Genomic DNA, 20454 nt, shown 5'->3' with positions numbered 1-20454 from the left:
GAGGGCTAACTTACTCAGCATATGGTTATAACGTGTCAAGGCGACACCAAGCAGGTGTGTTATGGCTTCCCGGGTGGAGCGGTTCTTCTGGTGACTAATGGTGGGGTTCTCCAGGAGGCGGTAGCAGCAGCCAGTAACCAAACTGAGAAAGGAAGAGTTGAGATGGTGACATCAGCGGTCTGGACTCAACTACATTGGTCTTGCCTCATTCATTCCATCTCTGCTGCCCCAGTCAGGGTCTTCTAGTTTTCTTTGTTCTATCGCCTTCTACACCAAGTTGCTTTGCTTTGCTGACCCTCAAAGGAGGAAGATAGGTACTTCCTCCTTCTGGATTACCAACTTTCAACCAGTTATAATGTCTACAGAAGCTGAATATGTGATAAAAGACAGGACAAAATCACCACTGACTTCTCATTGTTAAATGGCCAACGCAGTCCTCATCTTAGTTGACCTTTCAGCTGCATCTGACACAACTGATCACTTCTCTCTCCTTGAAACATGCCTCATTTGGTACCAGGAGGCCAGACTCCCTTCTCAGTTTCTTCAGCTGGTTCTTCCTCCTCAGCTCACTCTCCTGATGCTGGAGGGCCCGAAGGTACAGTCCTTGGATTTCTGCTCTCTTCTAGCTATGCTTACTGATTTAGTGATCTCATTCAGTCGCATGGCTACAAATACCATTTATATAAATACATTATATTCCCAAATGTGTGCTCTAGCTTAGACCGCTCTCCTGTCTTCCTCCAGCTTTGTACATTCCACAACCAAATCTGACACTATTTGGATGTCTAATAGGCACCTCCAGCTTTCTATGTCCAAAGCAGAACTTCTACTGTCCCCCCCAAACACGCTCCCACAGCCTTCCCCGTTATTTCAGTTACTGGCAGCTACATTCTTCCAAATGCTCAGGCGAAAACCCTGGGTGAGTCACCCTCGACCACACCCTCCCTCAAATCTCACGCATCTGTCAGCTCATCCCGTAGGCTCTCCTTAAAGAACAAGTACAGACTGCATGCACTTCTCCCCATCTCCAGCGCCCTCTCGGGCCTAAGCAACTGTCATCTCTTGCCCAAGTGACCGCCACAGCCTCCTTACTGGTCTCCCGCTTTCCTCCTTTCCCTCCAGAGTCTGTTTCAACACAACAGCCAGGATGACCTTGTTGAAGACAAGCCAGACCACCTCACTGCCCTGCTCAGAACCTGAGTGGCCCCATCTCACTCTGATAAATGTCAAACCGTGATGGCCTATGAGGATCTGCAATTGGCTCCCTGTTGCCCCGACCTCACAGCCTACCCCTCACCCTGTCTCAGCTGCCAGCTCTGGCCTCAGCGTTATTACTTATATGTGCTCAACACACTCCCTCCTTTGTCCTTGCTGTTTCCTGCCCTTGCCCTTGCTCTCCCTCCAAATATCCTCATGGCTCTCATTACCTTCTCGAGGGCTTTGCTCAAATGTCATCTCAGAGAGGTCTTGCTAGAACAGCTGATAAAGATTACAACACTTTCCCGTCAAACTTCCCACTCCCTCCACTATCCTTCTCCACAGTAATAAACTATAAGACGTACTATATATTTTTAATTATTTAAAAAATTGTCTTCTGATCTAAAATATAAACTCTAAGAGGGCAGAAACACTGGTTTTCAGTGACTTTAATGACACCAGCCATGCACCTAGGAGATTCTCAGTAAATACTGTTTCATGAATGAATAAATGGCATTAAAGATGAGAAATTCAACGCAGTTTCTAATCTTCATTATCTACTTCTGAACAATTCAACGTAATGGGAATACTTCTGTGTATTACAGACAGAACTGAGGGATGAAATGAAGTATTTAAAAGGCATATCTAGTAAAGCAAATGTGGTAAAATGTTAACATTTGAGGAGTCTGAAGGGTATAGAGGATTCTTTGTACTATTCTTGCAACTTTTCTGTAAATCTGAAATTATTTCAAAATAAAAAGTTAAAAAATTGGAAAACAACAAAACAAACAAAAAGCATATCTAGGGCTTCCCCGGTGGTGCAGTGGTTAAGAATCCACCTGCCAATGAAGGGGACATGGGTTCGATCCCTGGTCCGGGAAGATCGCACATGCCGCGGAGCAACTAAGCCCGTGCGCCACAACTACTGAGCCTGCGCTCTAGAGCCCACACACTACAACTACAGAGCCCACACACCAGAACTACTGAAGCCCATATGCCTAGAGCCTGTGCTCTGCAACAAGAGAAGCCACCACAATGAGAAGCCCATGCACCGCAACGAAGAGTAGCCCCTGCTCGCCGCAACTGAAGAAAGCCCGCGCACAGCCACAAAGACCCAACGCAGTCGTTCATTCATACATACATACATACATAAATATATATATATATAGCATATCTAGCAACAGAGCCCTCATTCCTCACAGCCAATATCACCTATAGCAATCAACTACCCACCTGACAAACTCCTCTTCGATTACTGAGTGACTCCACAGGTGACGGATGTCCAACTGGAGCAGCTGTGTTAAAAGCTGAAGAATCGGTTGCCTCTCTTCTTCCCAGTCAAAGCCGTGGTTTGCCTTGGCCCGGGCTTTCCTACCCTAAGAAAGGATATACTTAAGGAAAAATAAGGAAGCGAAAGGATCATGGTCTGCTAGTCTGAGTGCCCAAGCTACCCAGTGTTGAGACAAGGTAGAAGGTAAGACGGAAGTATTACAAGCTCCAAAATATAAAAGAGCTGCTTGTCAGCAAAAGATACATTGCGATACTTTTGAGTACCTCCTCACAAACCTTAAACATGGGTCAAGGGCAGAAAGGAAAAGATTCTCAGAATCACTGAATTCCATCTTTCCCACCAATTCCCGTATCTCCCCAGATCCCATATTAAGTGAGCCAGGAACAACAAATTACCTTCCCACCAAGGGCCAGGTCCATGAGGCTTTTCTGGCTGGCCATGGTCTCAAAGGATTCCAAGAGGCATGTCAGAGCATAGCAGTTCATCTTGAGGGCATTTAGGTGTGCGCTTCTATCTGACCCACTCAAAGTTGCATCATCCAAGATGGCGGGAAGTTCCTGGGTGTGGCGAGATACCACTGCGAGGGGCAGGATCTGGAGTCAGTTTCATTCACTTTCCTCATACAACCCAACTTCAAAACCCCTAGCACTTGCAGCCATCAGATTACCAAAGATCTGTGTTTCATCTCTCAGTGGCTACAACACAAGCTAAGTCCTCTGGGACCCCTGACCTGATATCCTGAACATGCCCTATCCCTACCCTCTCACTCCAGTTACCCAATTTCTCTCTGGCAACAGGAAGAACCGCCTCTATTGAAGGGAGGCAGTTCAAGAGTGGGAAGAATTTATTGTTGGTCTGCCCTTACAGTGAACACACGTAACTCTGTACTGCCCACCAAGATTACAGACCTATAGGTCAGAGGTCCCCGGGCTTAGCCAAACCAACTGAATCACCACAGCCTTGATATCATCATGTGGCAGGAAACGGTAAACAAACAGCAACACACACCTTCCATCCCCCCCCCACCCATAAACACCTTTTATCCCATAAACACCTTTTATCAGGAATTCCAGAGTATCTTCCTTGAGGCCAGGGTCTATACTTCGAAAGTGACTATGGGGGAAAGAAAGTGCGGGGGGGGTGAGACAGGAACCTGCAGAGCCCATTCTAATAGATCAGATCGAACCTGAGGAATCTAATACTTAAAAAAACACGTGAAATTACTCGACTGAATAAATATGGTGGCAAGCTGGGGTAAATGCTCATGAGTAGAAATGTCAGCACCCAGAACCATTTATCAGTGAACTATAATTTGGAATTTCAGGACTAACATGCAAAGTTAGGGCAAAGAGCCACCAGTTCTTTTTAAAGTATCAGAGGGTACTTACTGCAGAATGCTGTAGATGGTATCAAAATGCTCCAGCATAGCCAGGGGCCCCTGAGCTCGAAAGGCAGCCTGAAATGCTATAAAGATGAAAGAAACTGATCAATACAGAGGGACAGGCCTTTTTGGTAAGTTCTACTCACGGCAGAAAATGGAGTTAATTGCTTTTCTTGGTAGAATCACAGAAGTAGACACTTCATTTCAATGTAATCTACTATTATAATAACATCTGACACTTTGTCCTGTTTTACAATTAAAGCCTTACTTGAGTTTTATTACCACATCTCTGAACTAGATGAAGCAAACAGTACTGTGCCTATTTTATGGGAAAATAAATTAAATGTCTGAGTAGTTATGTGACTTGTCCCACTGAGTAATGAACACAAACTCAGGATCTTTTTTTTTCTTTTTTTAATTTTGAAATTACAAAAGTAGCAAAAACAGTACAGAGTTCTTGTATTTTTCACCCAGATAATGGTAGCATCTTATATAACCATAGTACAAGGATCTATTCTAAACCAAGAAATGAACATTAATTCAATGTTATTAACTAATCTACAGATCTTACTTGAATTTTGCCAGCTGTTCTATTTTTGTCCTTTTCCCAGACCAGGAGCCAACCTAGGATACCACAATGCATTGATTTGTCATACCTCCTTAGTCTCCTCCAATCTTTGTCTTTCATGATCTTGACACTTGAAGTGTATTTGCCAGTTATTCTGTAGAATGTTCCTCACTTTGGGTTTGTCTGCTATTTTCTCATGATTAGATTGAGGTCACGCACTTTTGGCTAGATCACTGAGAAAGGGAGGATGGGTCCTTCCGATGCATCATACCCAGAAGGAGGTGATGTCAATGTCTTATTACTATGGCGATATTAACTTTGATCAGTTGGTAGTGTTTGCCTGGGTGTCTCCACTACAAAGTTACTATTTTCCCCTTTGCAACTAGTAAGTATCTTGTGGGGAGATACTTTGAAAATCCTCACAACATTCTGCCCACTTATTTAAGCATCTATGGATGATTCTTGCCTGCCACAATTATTACTTTTACTAAACGGTGATTCGTCTGTTTCTATCATTCCTTTTATGCTTACTTAATGGGAATGCCAGGCTAAGATGAGCTGTTACTTTCCCTTCATTTATGTATCCAATTATTTGTTTATAACAGAATGGGCTCATGAACGTTTCTTTTATTCTGTGTTTTAATTATTATTATTAATTTTGTTGCTCAGACTGTCCCATACTTGACCACTGGGAGCTCCTTCAACTTGGCCTGTGTCTCTGACATGCTCCCTTCACTCTTGTTCTCTTACTTTCTTGTACCACAAGATGTTCCAGGCTCGTCTTGTACCTTCCCTGACTCAGTCCTGGAATCAACCATTCTCACTGGAGTCCTGGTTTCTTTTATGAGAGAATGGTATGTAGAAACCAAGTTCTAGGCCCTAGTTAAAATCACTGCTGTTGGAGCTTTTAGGCCCTGTCAGTAGAGAGAAGCAGGATATACATATATGTAGGTATAAATGCACACACCCCTATATTTTTATCTGTGTATATATTAAAAACATAAATTCACTTATATATTAGCTTAATCCTAGTATACACATAATACAGTTTCAGAATTGCTAACCCACACCTCTTTAAAAAATAAATTTACTAACTACCTTATGCTAATCGTGTGAAGTTCTTTCATATACAGTTTACAGTCAAAATGCTGGACCTCCCTGGTGGTCCAGTGGTTAAGACTCTGCACTTCCGCCGCAGGGTGCGCAGGTTCAATCCCTGGTCGGGCAAGACACCGCACGCCACACAGCGCAGCCAAACAAAGCCAAACAAAAGACCCGAAATACTGGGTCTCCTGGTTGCTTAGGTTAGTTATGTTCTCCTGCGATCCTTTAGTGCAATTAGGTCAAACATCTGTAACACACTTAGGTTCATGTTACCACAGATTTTCCTTGATTTATGATGGGGTTACATCTTGAAAAATCCCCTGTAAGTTGAAAACACTGTAACTCAAAAATTTAATACACCTAACCCACTGAATATCATAGCTTAGCCTAGCCTACCTTAAACATGCTCAGAACACTTACATTAGCCTACAGTTGGGCAAAATCATCTACTACAAAGCCTATTTTATAATAAAGTGTTGAATATTTCTCGTAATTTATTGAACGCTGTACTGAAAGTGAAAAGCAGAATGGCTGTCTGGGTACAGGATGGCTCTAAGTGTATGGGTTGGGAGCTGCGCTTGCTGCCCAGCATCATGAGAAGAGTATCCTACTACATGCTGCTAACCCAGGAAGAGATAAAAATTCAACATTCGAAATATGGTTTCTACCGAATACATATTGCTTTTGCACCATCATAAAGCTGAAAAATCGTAAGTTGAACCATCGTAAGCTGGGGGACATCTGTACTTGTATTACATTTTAAAAATCCAGCATTTGTTTTTTTTGGGGGGGGCTGCAGTTCCCTGACCAGGGATTGAACCTGGGCCACAGCAGTGAAAGCCTGAAATCCTAACCACTAGGCCACCAGGGAACTCCCTGAAAACCCAGCATCTTTTGACGCTCAAACTCAGTGCTCTTTTCATCTTCACTGTACTGCTTCTATATAAAAACTTCAGTATAAAAGGGAGTAGCAGAGCTTCCCTGGTGGCGCAGTGGTTGAGAGTCCACCTGCCGATGCAGGGGACACGGGTTCGTGCCCCGGTCCGGGAAGATCCCACATGCCGCGGAGCGGCTGGGCCCGTGAGCCATGGCCACTGAGCCTGCACGTCCGGAGCCTGTGCTCCACAACAGGAGAGGCCACAGCAGTGAGACGCCCGCGTACCGCAAAAAAAAAAAAAAAAAAAAAAAAAAAGGGGGTAGCAGCTAACTATGACTTACAACATGCAAGAGTAGCAAGGCAGTATGGGAGTTAATTTTTTTTTTTTTTCCTGGCTGCGTTGGGTCTTTGTTGCTGCGTGCGGGCTTTTTCTAACTGCAGTGAGTGGGGGCCACTCTTCATTGCGGTGTGCGGGCTCCTCCTTGTTGGCTTCTCTTGTTGTGCAGCACAGGCTCTAGGCGCACGGGCTCACTAGCTGCAGCATGCAGGCTCAGCAGTTCTGGTACGTAGGCCCTAGAGTGCGTGGGCTGCAGCATGCAGGCTCAGTAACTGCAGCATGCAGGCTCAGCAGTTCTGGTACGTAGGCCCTAGAGTGCGTGGGCTGCAGCATGCAGGCTCAGCAGTTCTGGTACGTAGGCCCTAGAGTGCGTGGGCTTCAGCATGTGGGCTCAGTAACTGCAGCATGCAGGCTCAGCAGTTCTGGTACGTAGGCCCTAGAGTGCGTGGGCTGCAGCATGTGGGCTCAGTAACTGCAGCATGCAGGCTCAGTAGTTCTGGTACGTAGGCCCTAGAGTGCGTGGGCTGCAGCATGTGGGCTCAGTAACTGCAGCATGCAGGCTCAGTAGTTCTGGTACGTAGGCCCTAGAGTGCGTGGGCTTCAGTAGTTGTGCTGCATGGGCTCAGTAGTTGCGGTGCGTGGGCTCTAGGGCAGGGGGGCTTCAGTAGTTGTGACGTGTGGCCTCTAGAGCACAGGCTCAGTAGTTGTGACGCACGGGCTTAGTTGCTCCACGGCATGTGGGATCTTCCCGGACCAGGGCTCGAACCTGTGTCCCCTGCATTGTCAGGTGGATTCTTAACCACTGCGCCACCAGGGAAATCCCAGGAGTTAACTTTTGAACCAAGGTGTATATCTAGTTCTTTCTGTGGATGGGGAGGGAAAGAATTCCACCAAATTCTTCTTTTCTGCAGTAAGAAGTCGGTTTGCCTAGAAAGCAAAGCTTGAACCTTGTACTACATTATCACTGCTGGCTCACTGACCTGATTCATCATATTGCAGTGTTATGCTGTCCAACTACAACCTGGTCCTCTGCGATGCTTAACAAACTATTTTATTTCTCCAGTTCCTACTGACTCCCTAGCGCTATACCCATAGCATGTTCCCCCCTTTCTTTATACCTCTTCTTATGCTTTGCCTCTCTTCTTTTAGCAGATGACTGCTTTCTACTTTACCAAAAAGAATGAGACCCAAAGCTCCCTCATGTAATCCTGCCTCTCTGTCAACAAGTCATTCTGCCAACACCTTCCCATTCTTTGCTTCAGTCTCAAGTGAAAAGATTTTCTGTTCTGAAGCTAAGCTGTCTCACTGCCCCAAAGACTTGTCTCCTTTCTTTCACCTCTGGCTTCATCCTCTCTAGGGAATGCTCTTTTCCTGACAATATGCTCAGGCCCCTACTTCTTTAAAACAAACAAACCAAAAACGATCAGTGCCTTTCATTTGACTTTGCTCTCATATCCCTTTAAAATTTTGTGTAATCTTTCTCAATTCCCTGAAACCTAGTTTCTGAGATTTACCAAGCTAACAGCTATTCTCTCAAAGATTACCCATTACCTATTTTTTATTACATCCAATGATTCTCTCCATTCACATCCCTCTTTACTTCTCCGAAGCATCACCTGCTGATCTAGTCTAGTCACCCTGCTTAGGTTTACATGTGGCTTGAACATTTACTAGGCTAAGCTACTTAGCTTACCAAGTCTCAGTTTCCTCTTTTGTAAACTGGGAATAACAACAGATCATACCTCATAGGGCTTTTCAGAATTTTTTGGTAAAGATTAAGTGAGATAATCCACGTGAAACAGTCAGGACAATACTCAGCACATAATGTAACTCAGTACTTGAAAACTATCTCCCACTCTTACAAACCTCCTTCTGTAATCTGGAAAATACGGTAAAATGAAAATGAGAAAGAAATAAACACTGTTAACATCTGGCTAATTTTTTTCAGTTTATTTTCTATGCATACTATTTCTATTGTTGAGGTCATGTCACATATTCAACTCTCTGTTCCGTTTTTTAAAACTTAATATTACAATAAAGATATTAAAAAAAACCTTTGTAATCATTTTTAATGACTGCATAACATTCCACTGAATGCACCTCAATTAACTTACTGTTCCTCTATCATTAGACATTATGATATTTCTAATTTTTTCCACTAATTATTAACACATTTACTCCCCTTGTAAATCTGGATTATATCCCACTGACTGATTACTCCATTCATGTAACTACACAAATAAAAGTGGCTCGAAAAAACATAAAACCATGCCAACTATTCTCACTTTATGACCTCAAGTAGGCCCTTAGTATTTCTTAGTAAGCCTATAACAAGTTCCCAGGCCTATTGGCTTTCTTCTAGGCAATTATTTCACACCTTTCCTCTGTTCATAACATCAAGATCATTTTCCCCCAACTCACCTTCAGTTAAAGGCGTCACTTCCTATCTCACTGAGAAAACTGAATCGGACAGAAGAGAAGCTCCAACTGCGCCAAGGTCTGTATTTATCAGCACGACCTGCACCTGTGCCCTAAGCTCTGGCTTTTTTTTTTGCTGCTGTGGATAAAGTGTCCATGCTCTAATAACCCACCTCCTCCCCCAGCACCAGATGGCTTACTCTGACTCCTTAAAGGATACTGCTCCCGACACTCATTCACTCTCCCTCCGTAGCGTCAGCTTTCCCCCCTCTCAGATTATTCCTATTCAGCACATACACATGTAATGTTGCCCATTCTTAAAAAAAAAAAGTCCTCCCTTGACTCTGCCTCCCCCTCCAGCTACGCCCTATTTCTCTGCTACTCCTTAAAGCAAAACAACAAGAAAGGGTTATCTAAACTCATCATCTCTAACCTCACTCTTCCCATTTTCTCATAAACTATTCCAATCAGGCTTCATTCCCACGGCTCTGAAATAGTGTTCAAGGTTACCAGCCATTGCCACATTGCTAAGTCCAACAATTAAATGTGTAGCTGATCTCTCCTTTCCCTTTTGAAACTTCTCTTAATTTAGCGTCTTTGCTCACTTTCTGCCTCAACAACTAGTCCTTAGTTTCTTCTACTGGTTCTCTCTCATTTTCCCAGCCTCTAAATGTTGGACTGTCTTAGGTCTTTCGTCTTGAAACTGCTTTTCTTCTCCATCAATACTTACTCCAATCTCACAGCTTTAAACACTCTCTACATGCTGAATATTAAATCCCAAATGTGGATCGTTAGCTGGAACCTCTCCCCTGAACTCCACAATCATATAACCAACAGTCTAAACGTGCTCCTCTCATACTCTACCCATCTCAGTAAATGACAACTCCATTCTTCTAGTTGCTCAAGTCAAAAAGCCTTATTTATAATCATCCTCAATTCTTCTTTCTCGAACCCTGTAAATCCAATCCAGTCCATCAACAATCCTGTTGGCTCTACTTTCAAAATTCACTCAGGATCTAACCTTTTATGATCACCTCCACCGCTATCACCCCAGGTAAGCTGCCTGGTATTATTATATTAGCCTCTTAATTAGTCCCCTGCTTCTTCCCTTCCCCCTTACAATCCCTGCTCAACACAGCAGATATACTTTTAAAATGTCAGACCACGTCACTCCTGTGCTCAAAACACAATGGCTTTCAAGCTCACTCTCTCTGAAGCTAAAGTCTTTACCATGACCCACAACACCCTAGATCAGTGCTTCTCCAACTGAAATGTACATACGAATTACCTGGGGATCTTCTTAAGAAATGGATTTCTGATTCAGTAGTTTGAGGATAGGTCTTCCTCCTGCATTTCTAATAAGCTCCTAAATCACGATACTAATTAACGCTCCTGGTCTGAAGACCACTCTGAAGAGCAAGACTCTAGAATAATCTGTACCACTTCCCACCTGACCTCTCTTTTCCTAGAGTACTCCCCTCCAACCACATTGACATTTCCCCACCTCAGGGCCTCAGCACTGGCTTTCCTGTCTGCTTAGAATGCCTTTCCTTGAGAATGTGCATAGGTAACTTCCTCACTTGTATGGTCTCTGCTCATATGTCATCTATCAGCAAGCCTTCTCTGATCATCCAACATAAAATGCTAGTCCATAACCTGGCTCACCGTAATCTTTTTTATCTTGCTTTATTTTTCTCCTTGGCATTTACAACCATCTGACATACTCCATATTTATTTATTACTTGTTGAAAGCCTTGAGAGAAAGAACTTTGTCACCTTGGCTGCTTTATTTACTGTTGTATCCCCAGTGCCTAGAACACTGCCTGGCACATAGCATAACACCAGTAAATACTTGAACAAATTAAATGACCTGATCTTGTGTATTTATAGTAGAACTTGTATTTAGGGTTCTAAATACCAAAAGCAATGCAATTGTTATAAAAAGAACTCTTTTTTTTTTTTTTTTTTGCGGTATGCGGGCCTCTCACTGCTGTGGCCTCTCCCGTCGCGGAGCACAGGCTCCGGACGCACAGGCCCAGCGGCCACGGCTCACGGGCCCAGCCACTCCGTGGCACGTGGGATCCTCCCGGACCAGGGCACGAACCCACGTCCCCTGCATCGGCAGGCGGACTCCCAACCACTGCGCCACCAGGGAAGCCCTAAAAAGGACTCTTAAAAGGAACGAGCACTCATGTAACAAAGTGACGCATAACAACTGAAGAACAGTTTGCTAGAGTGTGCAGCTTGTGCCATTGGTGATGCACAGATCCACACAATATGGAGAGAATGGTCTCTCTGTGGACACCCATCAGTCAACTCCACACTCTGTTCTCTTCCTTGCTTACCAAATGGTGATATGTTCGGGTTTAGGGAAGCCTAGGTAATGATCTTGATCAATTTAGCCAATCTGGATAATTCCATTTCCCTTACCAGTAGTTAGGGAAATAGGCACCTCATCCAATTCTGGCTAAGTCTGTTATAAGACTTCTGGTAGTTTTAAAACAAGAAAGAAGAAAAAGCACAAGATAGAAAAATCCCTTCTTCTACTTCTGCACATCAGAGCAAGGAGCTGTCATCTGGCAACAATGATGGGAAGGCCAAGAAGAAACAAGCTGAAATTATATTATCAAAGTGCTTGATAATTAATGAACCTTAGCTGTTGTAAGAGATAACAAACAAAGTAGGTTATTATCCAGATGAGGAAACCAAGGCACAGAGAGAATCAGTAACTGTCCAAGGTCAGAGTAGTGGAGCCAGGATTCAAATCCGGGCAGCCTGGCTCCACAGCCTTAATCTCTACTCTCTATAACTCTCCAAAGCAATCTAACTGACACAAGACACTTCCAAGAAGTACAGTGACATTATGGATGGGGTCTTGTTGATAATGCATGAATTGTTCTCGGTCATCTCTAGGTTTCAATGGGCAACTGCACTGTACATATATTGTACAGTGTTGCAATTGTGCACATATGCTTTTTTCCATTATTGCACTCTTGGAAATGTGATCTAGACTCTAAAAAAGTATTACCTGAAACAGGTCAGGTCAAGTCCCAGACATTCTAGGAGCTATCTTCTCCTACAACTCTTAAAACCACCAGTACTTTATTTTGGCATATGGTAAGAAGTCAAGATCTAAAATAAAATTCTCCCCAAAGACTAACCATACACACCAAGACTGTTTATTGAATAACCTAGAGAAGGTGGTCAATGGATATACTCTTCGTGTAATGCAACGCTAGGGAGAAAACAGTAAGGAATAGGAAAGACATGTTCCGTGCCCCCATGGGGCTTGGGGGTGTAATGGAACAGACAGACACAATATAATCACACGTGGGTGGTCGTTTTGAAGTGCTAGGCACAGTGGCAGCTATGGAGTCTTACCTTTAAGGTGCGATGGAAGATGTCTGATGGACAGTACCTCTTGCACGACATACTGATTCACCCCTCCACTTTTCAACAACTCCTCTGGGGATAAGGGCAGATGGAACTCATACAGTTGGGGAGACATCTTTCCCCCAGTGGCTCACAGGGCTAGAAGCCAAACAGCAAACAAATCAGGGTCTATATCTAAGGGTCATCTTTTTAATCTGGTTCTATTATTCCCCTCCTCCAATACATAACACTTTTTAGTCTGACATCAAGCTAATAACATTATCTTAAAGCGTGTGAGATTAAGCCTGGACTAGAATCTAATTCTAGTTGTGACTCTGAAACTTGGCCATGTCACTTAACCCCCTGGGCCCCATCTGTTAAGCAGGATTACTGATCTCTGATTACTTTACAAAATTTCTCAGGATCAAATGAGTCAAGGGGTATTAAAGTATTTAAAGAACTGTAAAGTGGCATATCGATGCGTTAAGTTAGCATTGTTATTTCTGTTTTTATAGGCAAAACTTCTTAAGTATATAGACACTGTGTCCTCTGAGGTCAGAACGGTGACCCAGTATGGGCTAATGGACTTCCTGTCTCCAGAATGAGAGAACGTGAACATTTACTATTTGTTTACTCTGTGCCAGGTTCTGTTCGGCTATTTGAACGTCCTATCTGATCTAAGTCTCCAAATGCCAAACTCATGAAGTGCATAGTAATATAGCTCAATTTACAGATGAGGAAACTGAGACTAAGAAAGGTTAAGCGATTTGCCCAAATTCCACTGCGGATCTGTGAGACTTACTGTTTCTACCACGTCGTACCACAAGGACACACCCACTAGACCTCCCAGCCCAATACCGCGTCCTACAGCCCGGTGGCCGATTTTCCCGGCCTCTCCTTCCCCGCTCCCCCTCAACACCGCACCTTACAAGAGCACTTCGCCAGCCGTTCCTCCAACTCGGGATGTAGGGCTGAAACGAAGGAAAAACCAAGGAGGGTACAAGACGCGCCAATCTGCGACGCGGCACTCCCGTGGGTAGAGAGGCCGACCAATACCCGCCAGGCGGACGCAAAACCCCGCCTCCGAGCCGGGCGCCGCGCGGGCAAAGCCACAAAAGTTCAGTTCAAATCTCAACGGCCTCAAGGGAGCCAATCGCGACGCTAGCTGCAGACACCGGCCAATCAGAGCGCGGGAGCCGGAAGGCCCGAGGAGGGCGGGGCCTAGATTCCGGCTCCCCCCCACCCCCCCACGCCGTAGTCTCGCGGCCGCCTCCTTCCCCACAGGGTCCTCTGTTTTTTCGCGGTCAGTGGAGAGGAAGCTCTGGCGATGCCTGCCGGAGATGCCGCGTTTGTAGCTGGGCAGTGGCCGTGCCCCTGTGACCGTGACCCACTCCATCACCCACAAGACAGGAGTCAAGTTCAGGCCGGCAGTTAGAAAGCTTAGGCTCTAGTCCAGGTTCCGCCATGTCCTCAGCCTTATGACGTCCAGCAGGTTACTTCACTCCCTCAGCCTCAGATTTCCTCCCCTGTCGAATAGGGGGAATAAAAACAGCTACAGCGCAAAACTGCTGTGGGGCACAGAGAAAGGAAGCTCTGGGTTCCAGGTTCTGGACCTTTCTCTCCCTCAGTTGAGGGACGCCCACGGAAACAGGAAAGGGTGAATTTGTTTGACCTTCAGCTTTGGGGGGCCCTAGGCAACGAGACGACTCCCTCAGCTCTTCCGGAGCTCCAAACCTTCCGGCGGGCAGACCGGAAGCGCCTCGGCTGGGCGGGGCGTCAAAGACCTGCTACGGAACCTGGAGGGCGGGGCTCGTGGCTGGGGAAGGCGGGGCCAGGCTGGGTCTCACCCGGAGCTGTCTGCGTAAAGCCCAAGATGGCTGCGTGCACGTAGTATCGTTGTGAGCCAGGCGGGGACGGTTCTTGTTCTCTCCTTGAAGGCCACGTCTGGCCCTCCCTCCTGTGCTTGTGAGGTGGGCTGTTGTAGGGGAGAGATGAGAGCAATGGCAGGGAGCCTCTCTTGGGTGGCAGGCAGCCTCTCTTGGGTGGCAGGCAGGAGCCTATGGGGCCAGGTGCCGCTGGCCTGCAGAAGCTTCTCTCTGGGTAAGTGGCTGATGCAGAAGGACGCCCCGAGAACTACTTCTCAGTAAGCGGCTCAGATTCATTCCTTTTCTTCCCCATCCCTAGGTGTTCCCAGATTGTTCCATGTGAGGGTCACTCTCCCGCCCCGCAAAGTGGTTGATCGTTGGAACGAGAAGAGGGCCATGTTCGGGGTATATGACAACATCGGGATCCTGGGTAAGACTCGACTCGGTAGTGCAGAATTTCAGAGCGGCAGTTATGCCGTAATGATTATCTTTTTTCACCTGTGTAGAAATGGTACCTTCTTCAACAGTAAGAACAAACACGTGGCTATTTACGTTGTGTTCGGCACTGTTCTGTGTGCCCCGCATGCATTAACACATTTAATCCTCATAACCTTTTCACTTTGCAGGTGAGGAATCTGAGGCACAGGGAGGTTAAGTAGTTTTTCCAAAGCTAGTAAATGGCAGGTCCAGAATTTGAACCCCAAGCAGTCTTGCTCCAGAGCCTGTGCTCTTGTTACCCTAGCGTAATGTGTTTTGTCTCTAGGTGCTGCTAGGGAGATGCAACCGTGTTGAAGGCTTAGCTGGTGGAGGCTGGGTTCTCTCCTCTTGGAACTAATACCTTCTTTCACATTACACAGGAAACTTTGAAAAGCACCCCAAAGAACTGATCAAGGGCCCCATATGGCTTCGAGGCTGGAAGGGGAATGAATTGCAGCGTTGTATCCGAAAGAAGAGAATGGTTGGAAATCGGATGTTCATTGATGACCTGCACAACCTGAACAAACGCATCAGCTATCTCTACAAATGCTTTAACCGACGTGGAAAGTACCGGTAGAAGAGAATGCTTGGAACTGTGGAAGAGGTGTATCTATCACCCAAGAGAAAGGGAAAGTACTTTTCCTTATGAGGAAAGGGATTTGTATGCTCTCAGGAATAAAATGGGACTTCTTTGAAATCTGTTCTCCACATCTTTATTTTCCTCTAGATGCTACTTTTACTCATTCATGCGACTAGGAAGTGGAACTCATCCCTAAGTCTTATAGTCTTAGGTTTGGACTTCACCACTTGCCCTTTGCAGTCTAGCCATACCTATGGCGTTTAAAAACTAAAAAATTATTGTTGGCATCTGTTGATGTTTGGCCCTTCATGTATTGAAAGTGGTAATTTTAAACTGCCCCACAGTGCCATCATGTTAAATGTATTTTTTAAAACCCTTCCGCACTGAAATGAAGTATAATAGAAAAATGGAATTACACTTCTGCACTAATCTTGTCAAAAAATATTTATTGAGTACCTTTTCTGAGCTGAGAACTGTAGGAAAGCCAAAATGTAATATATCCTCCCACCAAGCTTTTCTAGTTATGTGTATAAAGTTATAGTCTCACATGTACACTTTAATATGAGGCATTAAGTACCATATGAGTGGTTTGCTTGAGTGGTTCCTAAGCCTGATTGATCATCAGAATCTCTGGGTAGTTTAACAATTTAAAAAGTCTAGTCCCTGCCCCCAAAGATTTGTGATCTGTAGAGCTGAGCTGAGTCTTGTGGATCTATGTGGGTGGGTTTTTTTTTTAAAATAATTTTTTAAAAATGTATCCATCTGTATAGGACATATGGACATCCATATAGGATATGTAGACATTTCAAATTAAGAGTAATCAGGGACTTCCCTGGTGGCGCAGTGGTTAAGAATCCATCTGCCAATACAGGGGACATGGGTTCGAGCCCTGGTCTGGGAGGATCCCACATGCTGTGGAGCAGCTAAGCCCGTGCACCACAGCTACTGAGCCTGCGCTTTAGAGCCCGCGGACCACAACTACTGAAGCCCGCGTGCCTAGAGCCTGTGCTCCGCAACAAGAGAAGCCACCACAATGAGAAGCCTGCACACTGCAACAAAGAGTAGCCCCCACTTGCCATAACTAGAGAAAGCCTGCGCGGCAACAAAGACTGAACACAAAGAGAGTAATGAGATGAAAAGTTTTCTCACAGCTTGCTTTTTGTGCTCCTTGAGGCAACCACTCTTATGAGATTCTTCTTAATCTTTCTGGATATATACTGTGCACGTACAAGCTTATATTATCTATCTATCTGTCTTCTTTATAAAAAAAAGTAGGATTCCATGCACACTAAGTTACATTTTCACTTAATGTAACTTAGGTATGGTTTTATATCTTCATGTTATATACCATAATGATTTAACCAGTTCCATTTTGATAGACATTTAGATTGTTTCCAGGCTTTTGCTTTTGCTTTTTCAAAGTATGACTCCTCTAATTTTAAGTAGTTCTAATTTTAAAAGCCAGGTGATTTTAATTAGCTGTGTTTGGAAACCACTGATGTGGGTGATAAATAACCTAGATAAGAGAATGTGTTTGGCCTAATCAGAAGAGGCTTCATAGAAGAGGTTGGATTTCAGTAAGCAGAGAAAGAAGTAGAACATTTCAAGTGGGGAAGAGAAGAGTGATCCGTGGTGCATGGTGAGGGAATATAGAATGTGTTGGGAGATGGCTGGGTAGGTCTAGCTATAATGACACTGTCTGCTTTTTCATCTTTTAATAATTTGCTTGGCCATAAATCAAGTTAAATAAGTTTGACATTACTCAACTGAGAGGAGAAAAATGTTGCTACAATTTTAGAATTGTGTATTGATTAGAGTTAAATTCAGTGTCTCCAGAGCCTAGTCTATGTAAGGCTCTCAATAAATATTTGCAGAGTGAAGTAGGGAAAGTATTTGAGGGGCTTCCCTGGTGGTCTAGTGGTTAAGACTCTGCGGTCCCAATGCAAGGGGCACAGATTCGATCCCTGGTTGGGGAACTGAGATCCCGCATGCCACAAGGCATGGCAAAAAAAAAAAAAAAAAAAAAGAAATGGGCAAAAGGAAAGTATTTGACATATTGCTTTTAAATAAATCTTTTATGTGGGTTAAAAGTGCTATTTGTGTTTCTTGGGAGGGTTTTTTAGGTTGATTATGAGTCTCTAGTATAGTGTAGACTGTTGATTAAAAACATGTCCTTTGGAGTCAGACAGGTCTGGGTTTAAACTCAAGCTATACCACTCTATTTGACTCTAGGCAAAGTAGGTAATTTCTGAGCCTTAGTTTTTTTTAGCCTGTCAATTAAGAACAATACAATACTTTCCTCATAGGGTTATGTGAAGAATAAATGAAATTATGCATGTAAAACAGTACAGAGTTTGGCAATGTAAATGGTAATGACACTCCTCTGGAGTGTGTGTAGTTGCCAAGAATTAGAAAAACCTGAAGAAATGAATGGAAATAGGTGTTTTAAATTAACTTTTCAATAAAAGTATTGCAAACTAAAGAAAGTGAATTAGTTATAGATATAAACTGAGATTTGAAGGTAAAGGAATTAGGGTGATTAGGTCTCTTATTTGATCCAAATCCTTTAAAAGTATCAGTTTCGATTATCTATTGTTACATAATACTCCATCCCCAAACTTAGTGACTGAAAACAACAAATTATGAACTCATATTCTCTGGGTTATCTGGGCTCAGCAGGGCGGTTATGCTCCATTTGGTGTTGGCGGGGGTCAACCATGTGGTTGCATTCAGCTGGGAGCTTGGTTGAAGCAAAAATGTCCAAGATGTCTTCACTCACATGTCTGGTGCCTCAGTTGGAGTGGCTGAGATCTTTTTCCACGTGATTTCGTTATTCAGTAGTCTAGCTAACCTAAACTTCTTTACATGGAGGCTTGACTCCAGAGGGCAAAAATGGAAGTTGCAAGGTTTGATAGACATAGGCCAAGGAGTGACATGTTGTCACTTGTGCTGCATTCTACCAGTCAAAGTAAGTCACAGGCCAGCGCAGATTCAAGGCTATGTGGAAATGTACTCCATTTTTGGATCAGAGAATGTGCATGCAATTACAGGGATGTGAGGAAGTGTCCACAGACATATTTGTAGGCAATCTACCTCAGTAACATTTTGTGTCTTTGTTGGGACTTTATCTTTTGGAAGACTCAATAGAAGTGAAGCTAATTAAGTACGTGTTAGATTAACTGAAAAGTAGATTTTGGAGAAGTGGATTGATGGGTATACATGACCATACATTATGATCCTGGGTCTCATGTAAATGTATATATGAGAGTGTCAGGACTCAAAGGGAGTGAATTTTTAAAGGGATGGCTGGAAAGGAGCTGGATATGAGAATGGAGAGGTTGGTGTGAAGTATGAGTGGCTCTGGGATACTTTACATGATTTCGTGGGACTGGAGAAGAGAAAATCAAATATTTGAGATTCTGCTAAGTGCAAGGTGCCCCAAAGAATATGAGTACATGTTTTAGTAGGATGTGTGGTTCTTGGTAAAGAGGAAAATGATCATTTAATTCAACGAGCATTGAATCTTCCTGCTGTGAAGATTTATAAGATCATGTTTTCAAGGACAGAACAATCTTGGTTTTGGTGTGAAACAGTGTGTAATATTTTTATTCAATAAACACTGAACCATTATGTGCAGTGTTATTTGGAGGGACATAAATCACTAAGCCAGGGTTGGTTCCTGACTCTCAGTAGCTTTCAATCTACTTAAGAGATACAATATGTAAACAATATAAATTTGGATATGATAATTGCATAGGAAAATTAGTTCTTTTTTGGCTGGGGGGAGATCAGAAAAGTTATTTGTTGAAGAGATGACATTTGAACTAAATCTTGGAAAATTTCAGCTGATGGAAATGGGAAATCCTTGTTAAATATGGACAGTAATATCTATAGGGAGGAGCTTTGAAGAATATGAAATAATTCAGAATGTGAAATAATTCAGAATATGAAATAATTCAAATAATTCAGGTGGGAATTACACAAGTCCGTAGGACTAGTTAGTGATCATTAACACACAGTAGGCTTTCTCTGATAGTAGGAAATAAGTTTGGATAGGAAATCTAGTGCCAAATAACTAGGAGTCTTGAATGCCAGCCAGGATGAAGAGCTTAAATTTATTTTTTCCCCTGCAGACGAGTGCTGTTCAATCCTGGCAACATGTTAGAATTCTTGTCAGAGCTTGAAACCCAGCGGAACCCCGTGGGGCCTTCCTGGGGACTGACACTCCACCACCACTTGTGTCCCCTGCCTCTTGATTGTAGAACATTTTTAGCCTCCTAGGCCTTCCCCAAGTTCCAAAGAGCAAATTTAATCAGAGGAGTGAGAAAATGCAGAAACAAAGGGAAACAGTCAAGCAACACAAAATAAATAGCCTTAAAACAAAATCAAGGACCTTTAGTTCCTCTCTGAGGGTTATAAATAATATCCTGAGCCGTATCCTTGAGCTGTTTTGCAGATACTAAACCCCCACCAGGTGTAAGAAGTTAACTACATGCTGACCACAGGCACATAGACCCCAGACTGGCTGGAACCAGAAGTTGATGATTGAGATTCCTGAAACATCACCCTGTTACCTCACCACCAACCAATCAGAAGGAAGTATATGAGCTGATCATGCACTCTGTGACTCCCTCACACCGTCCTTAAAAACCCTTCCCTAAAAGCCATTGGGGAGTTTGGGGAGTTCTGGCCTTTTGAGCTTAAGCTACCCATTCTTCTTGCTTGGCCTTGCAATAAATGTTTTACTTTCCTTCACCACAACCTGGTGTCAGTAGATTGGCTTTGCTGTGTATTGGGCAAGTGGACCCAAATCCAGGTTTCATAACAAAAAAAAAAAAAAAAAAGAGAAAAAAAAAGATTAGAACCCATACCAATGAAATCAACCTGAGCTGGTGTCCCAAGCATTCATATTTTTAAAAGCTCCATAAGGGATTCTAAATCAGGGTCAAATACCACAGCTTTGGAAAAGTGGAAGAAGACAAGGGAA

At 43.7% G+C, this 20454-nt stretch overlaps 2 protein-coding genes and 1 non-coding gene across 6 annotated transcripts in view; 1 reads left to right on the top strand and 2 right to left on the bottom strand.

The window, feature by feature from the left end:
- Positions 1–14302, bottom strand: part of NCAPD2 (non-SMC condensin I complex subunit D2) — a 28755-nt gene extending 14453 nt beyond the window's left edge. For 2 of the 4 annotated variants that reach the window (XM_022577377.2, XM_022577379.2), the window contains exons 1-7: positions 13470–14302; positions 12555–12704; positions 3877–3952; positions 3543–3601; positions 2884–3065; positions 2431–2573; positions 15–142 (exon numbers count right to left, since the gene is read on the bottom strand). In XM_022577377.2, the coding sequence (XP_022433085.1) occupies positions 15–142; positions 2431–2573; positions 2884–3065; positions 3543–3601; positions 3877–3952; positions 12555–12681 (715 nt within the window). In that variant the 5' untranslated portion in view covers positions 12682–12704; positions 13470–14302. Of the gene's footprint in view, positions 1–14; positions 143–2430; positions 2574–2883; positions 3066–3542; positions 3602–3876; positions 3953–12554; positions 12705–13469 lie in introns of those variants that run through there. The other 2 variants (XM_022577378.2, XM_089920200.1) reach the window with 2 other exon arrangements.
- Positions 3142–3466, bottom strand: LOC115802896 (small nucleolar RNA U85). Its single transcript, XR_004023474.1, has one exon. It is a non-coding gene; the product is annotated as a small nucleolar RNA U85 (small nucleolar RNA).
- Positions 14303–14392: 90 nt separating the features above from the next.
- Positions 14393–15970, top strand: MRPL51 (mitochondrial ribosomal protein L51). Its single transcript, XM_022577380.3, has 3 exons — positions 14393–14645; positions 14730–14840; positions 15268–15970. The coding sequence occupies exons 1-3, from the start codon at positions 14537–14539 to the stop codon at positions 15462–15464; spliced, it is 417 nt and encodes a 138-aa protein (XP_022433088.1). The 5' UTR covers positions 14393–14536; the 3' UTR covers positions 15465–15970.
- The last annotated feature ends 4484 nt before the right edge of the window (positions 15971–20454 follow it).

This window comes from Delphinapterus leucas, chromosome 11 (assembly GCF_059928025.1).
Source record: "Delphinapterus leucas isolate spDelLeu-1000000601 "Yukka" chromosome 11, BTC_Dleu_Yukka2, whole genome shotgun sequence".
Classification (NCBI taxonomy): Eukaryota; Metazoa; Chordata; class Mammalia; order Artiodactyla; family Monodontidae; genus Delphinapterus; species Delphinapterus leucas.
Note: the sequence above shows the minus strand (reverse complement) of the source record. Positions and strands in the feature narration are given on the sequence as shown.

Coding starts and splice junctions, on each gene's coding strand:
- MRPL51 (XM_022577380.3), top strand. CDS start 14,537: ATGAGAGCAATGGCAGGGAGCCTCTCTTGGGTGGCAGGCAGCCTCTCT. Junction 14,646..14,729: donor CTGCAGAAGCTTCTCTCTGG/GTAAGTGGCTGA, acceptor CCCCATCCCTAG/GTGTTCCCAGATTGTTCCAT. Junction 14,841..15,267: donor TGACAACATCGGGATCCTGG/GTAAGACTCGAC, acceptor CACATTACACAG/GAAACTTTGAAAAGCACCCC.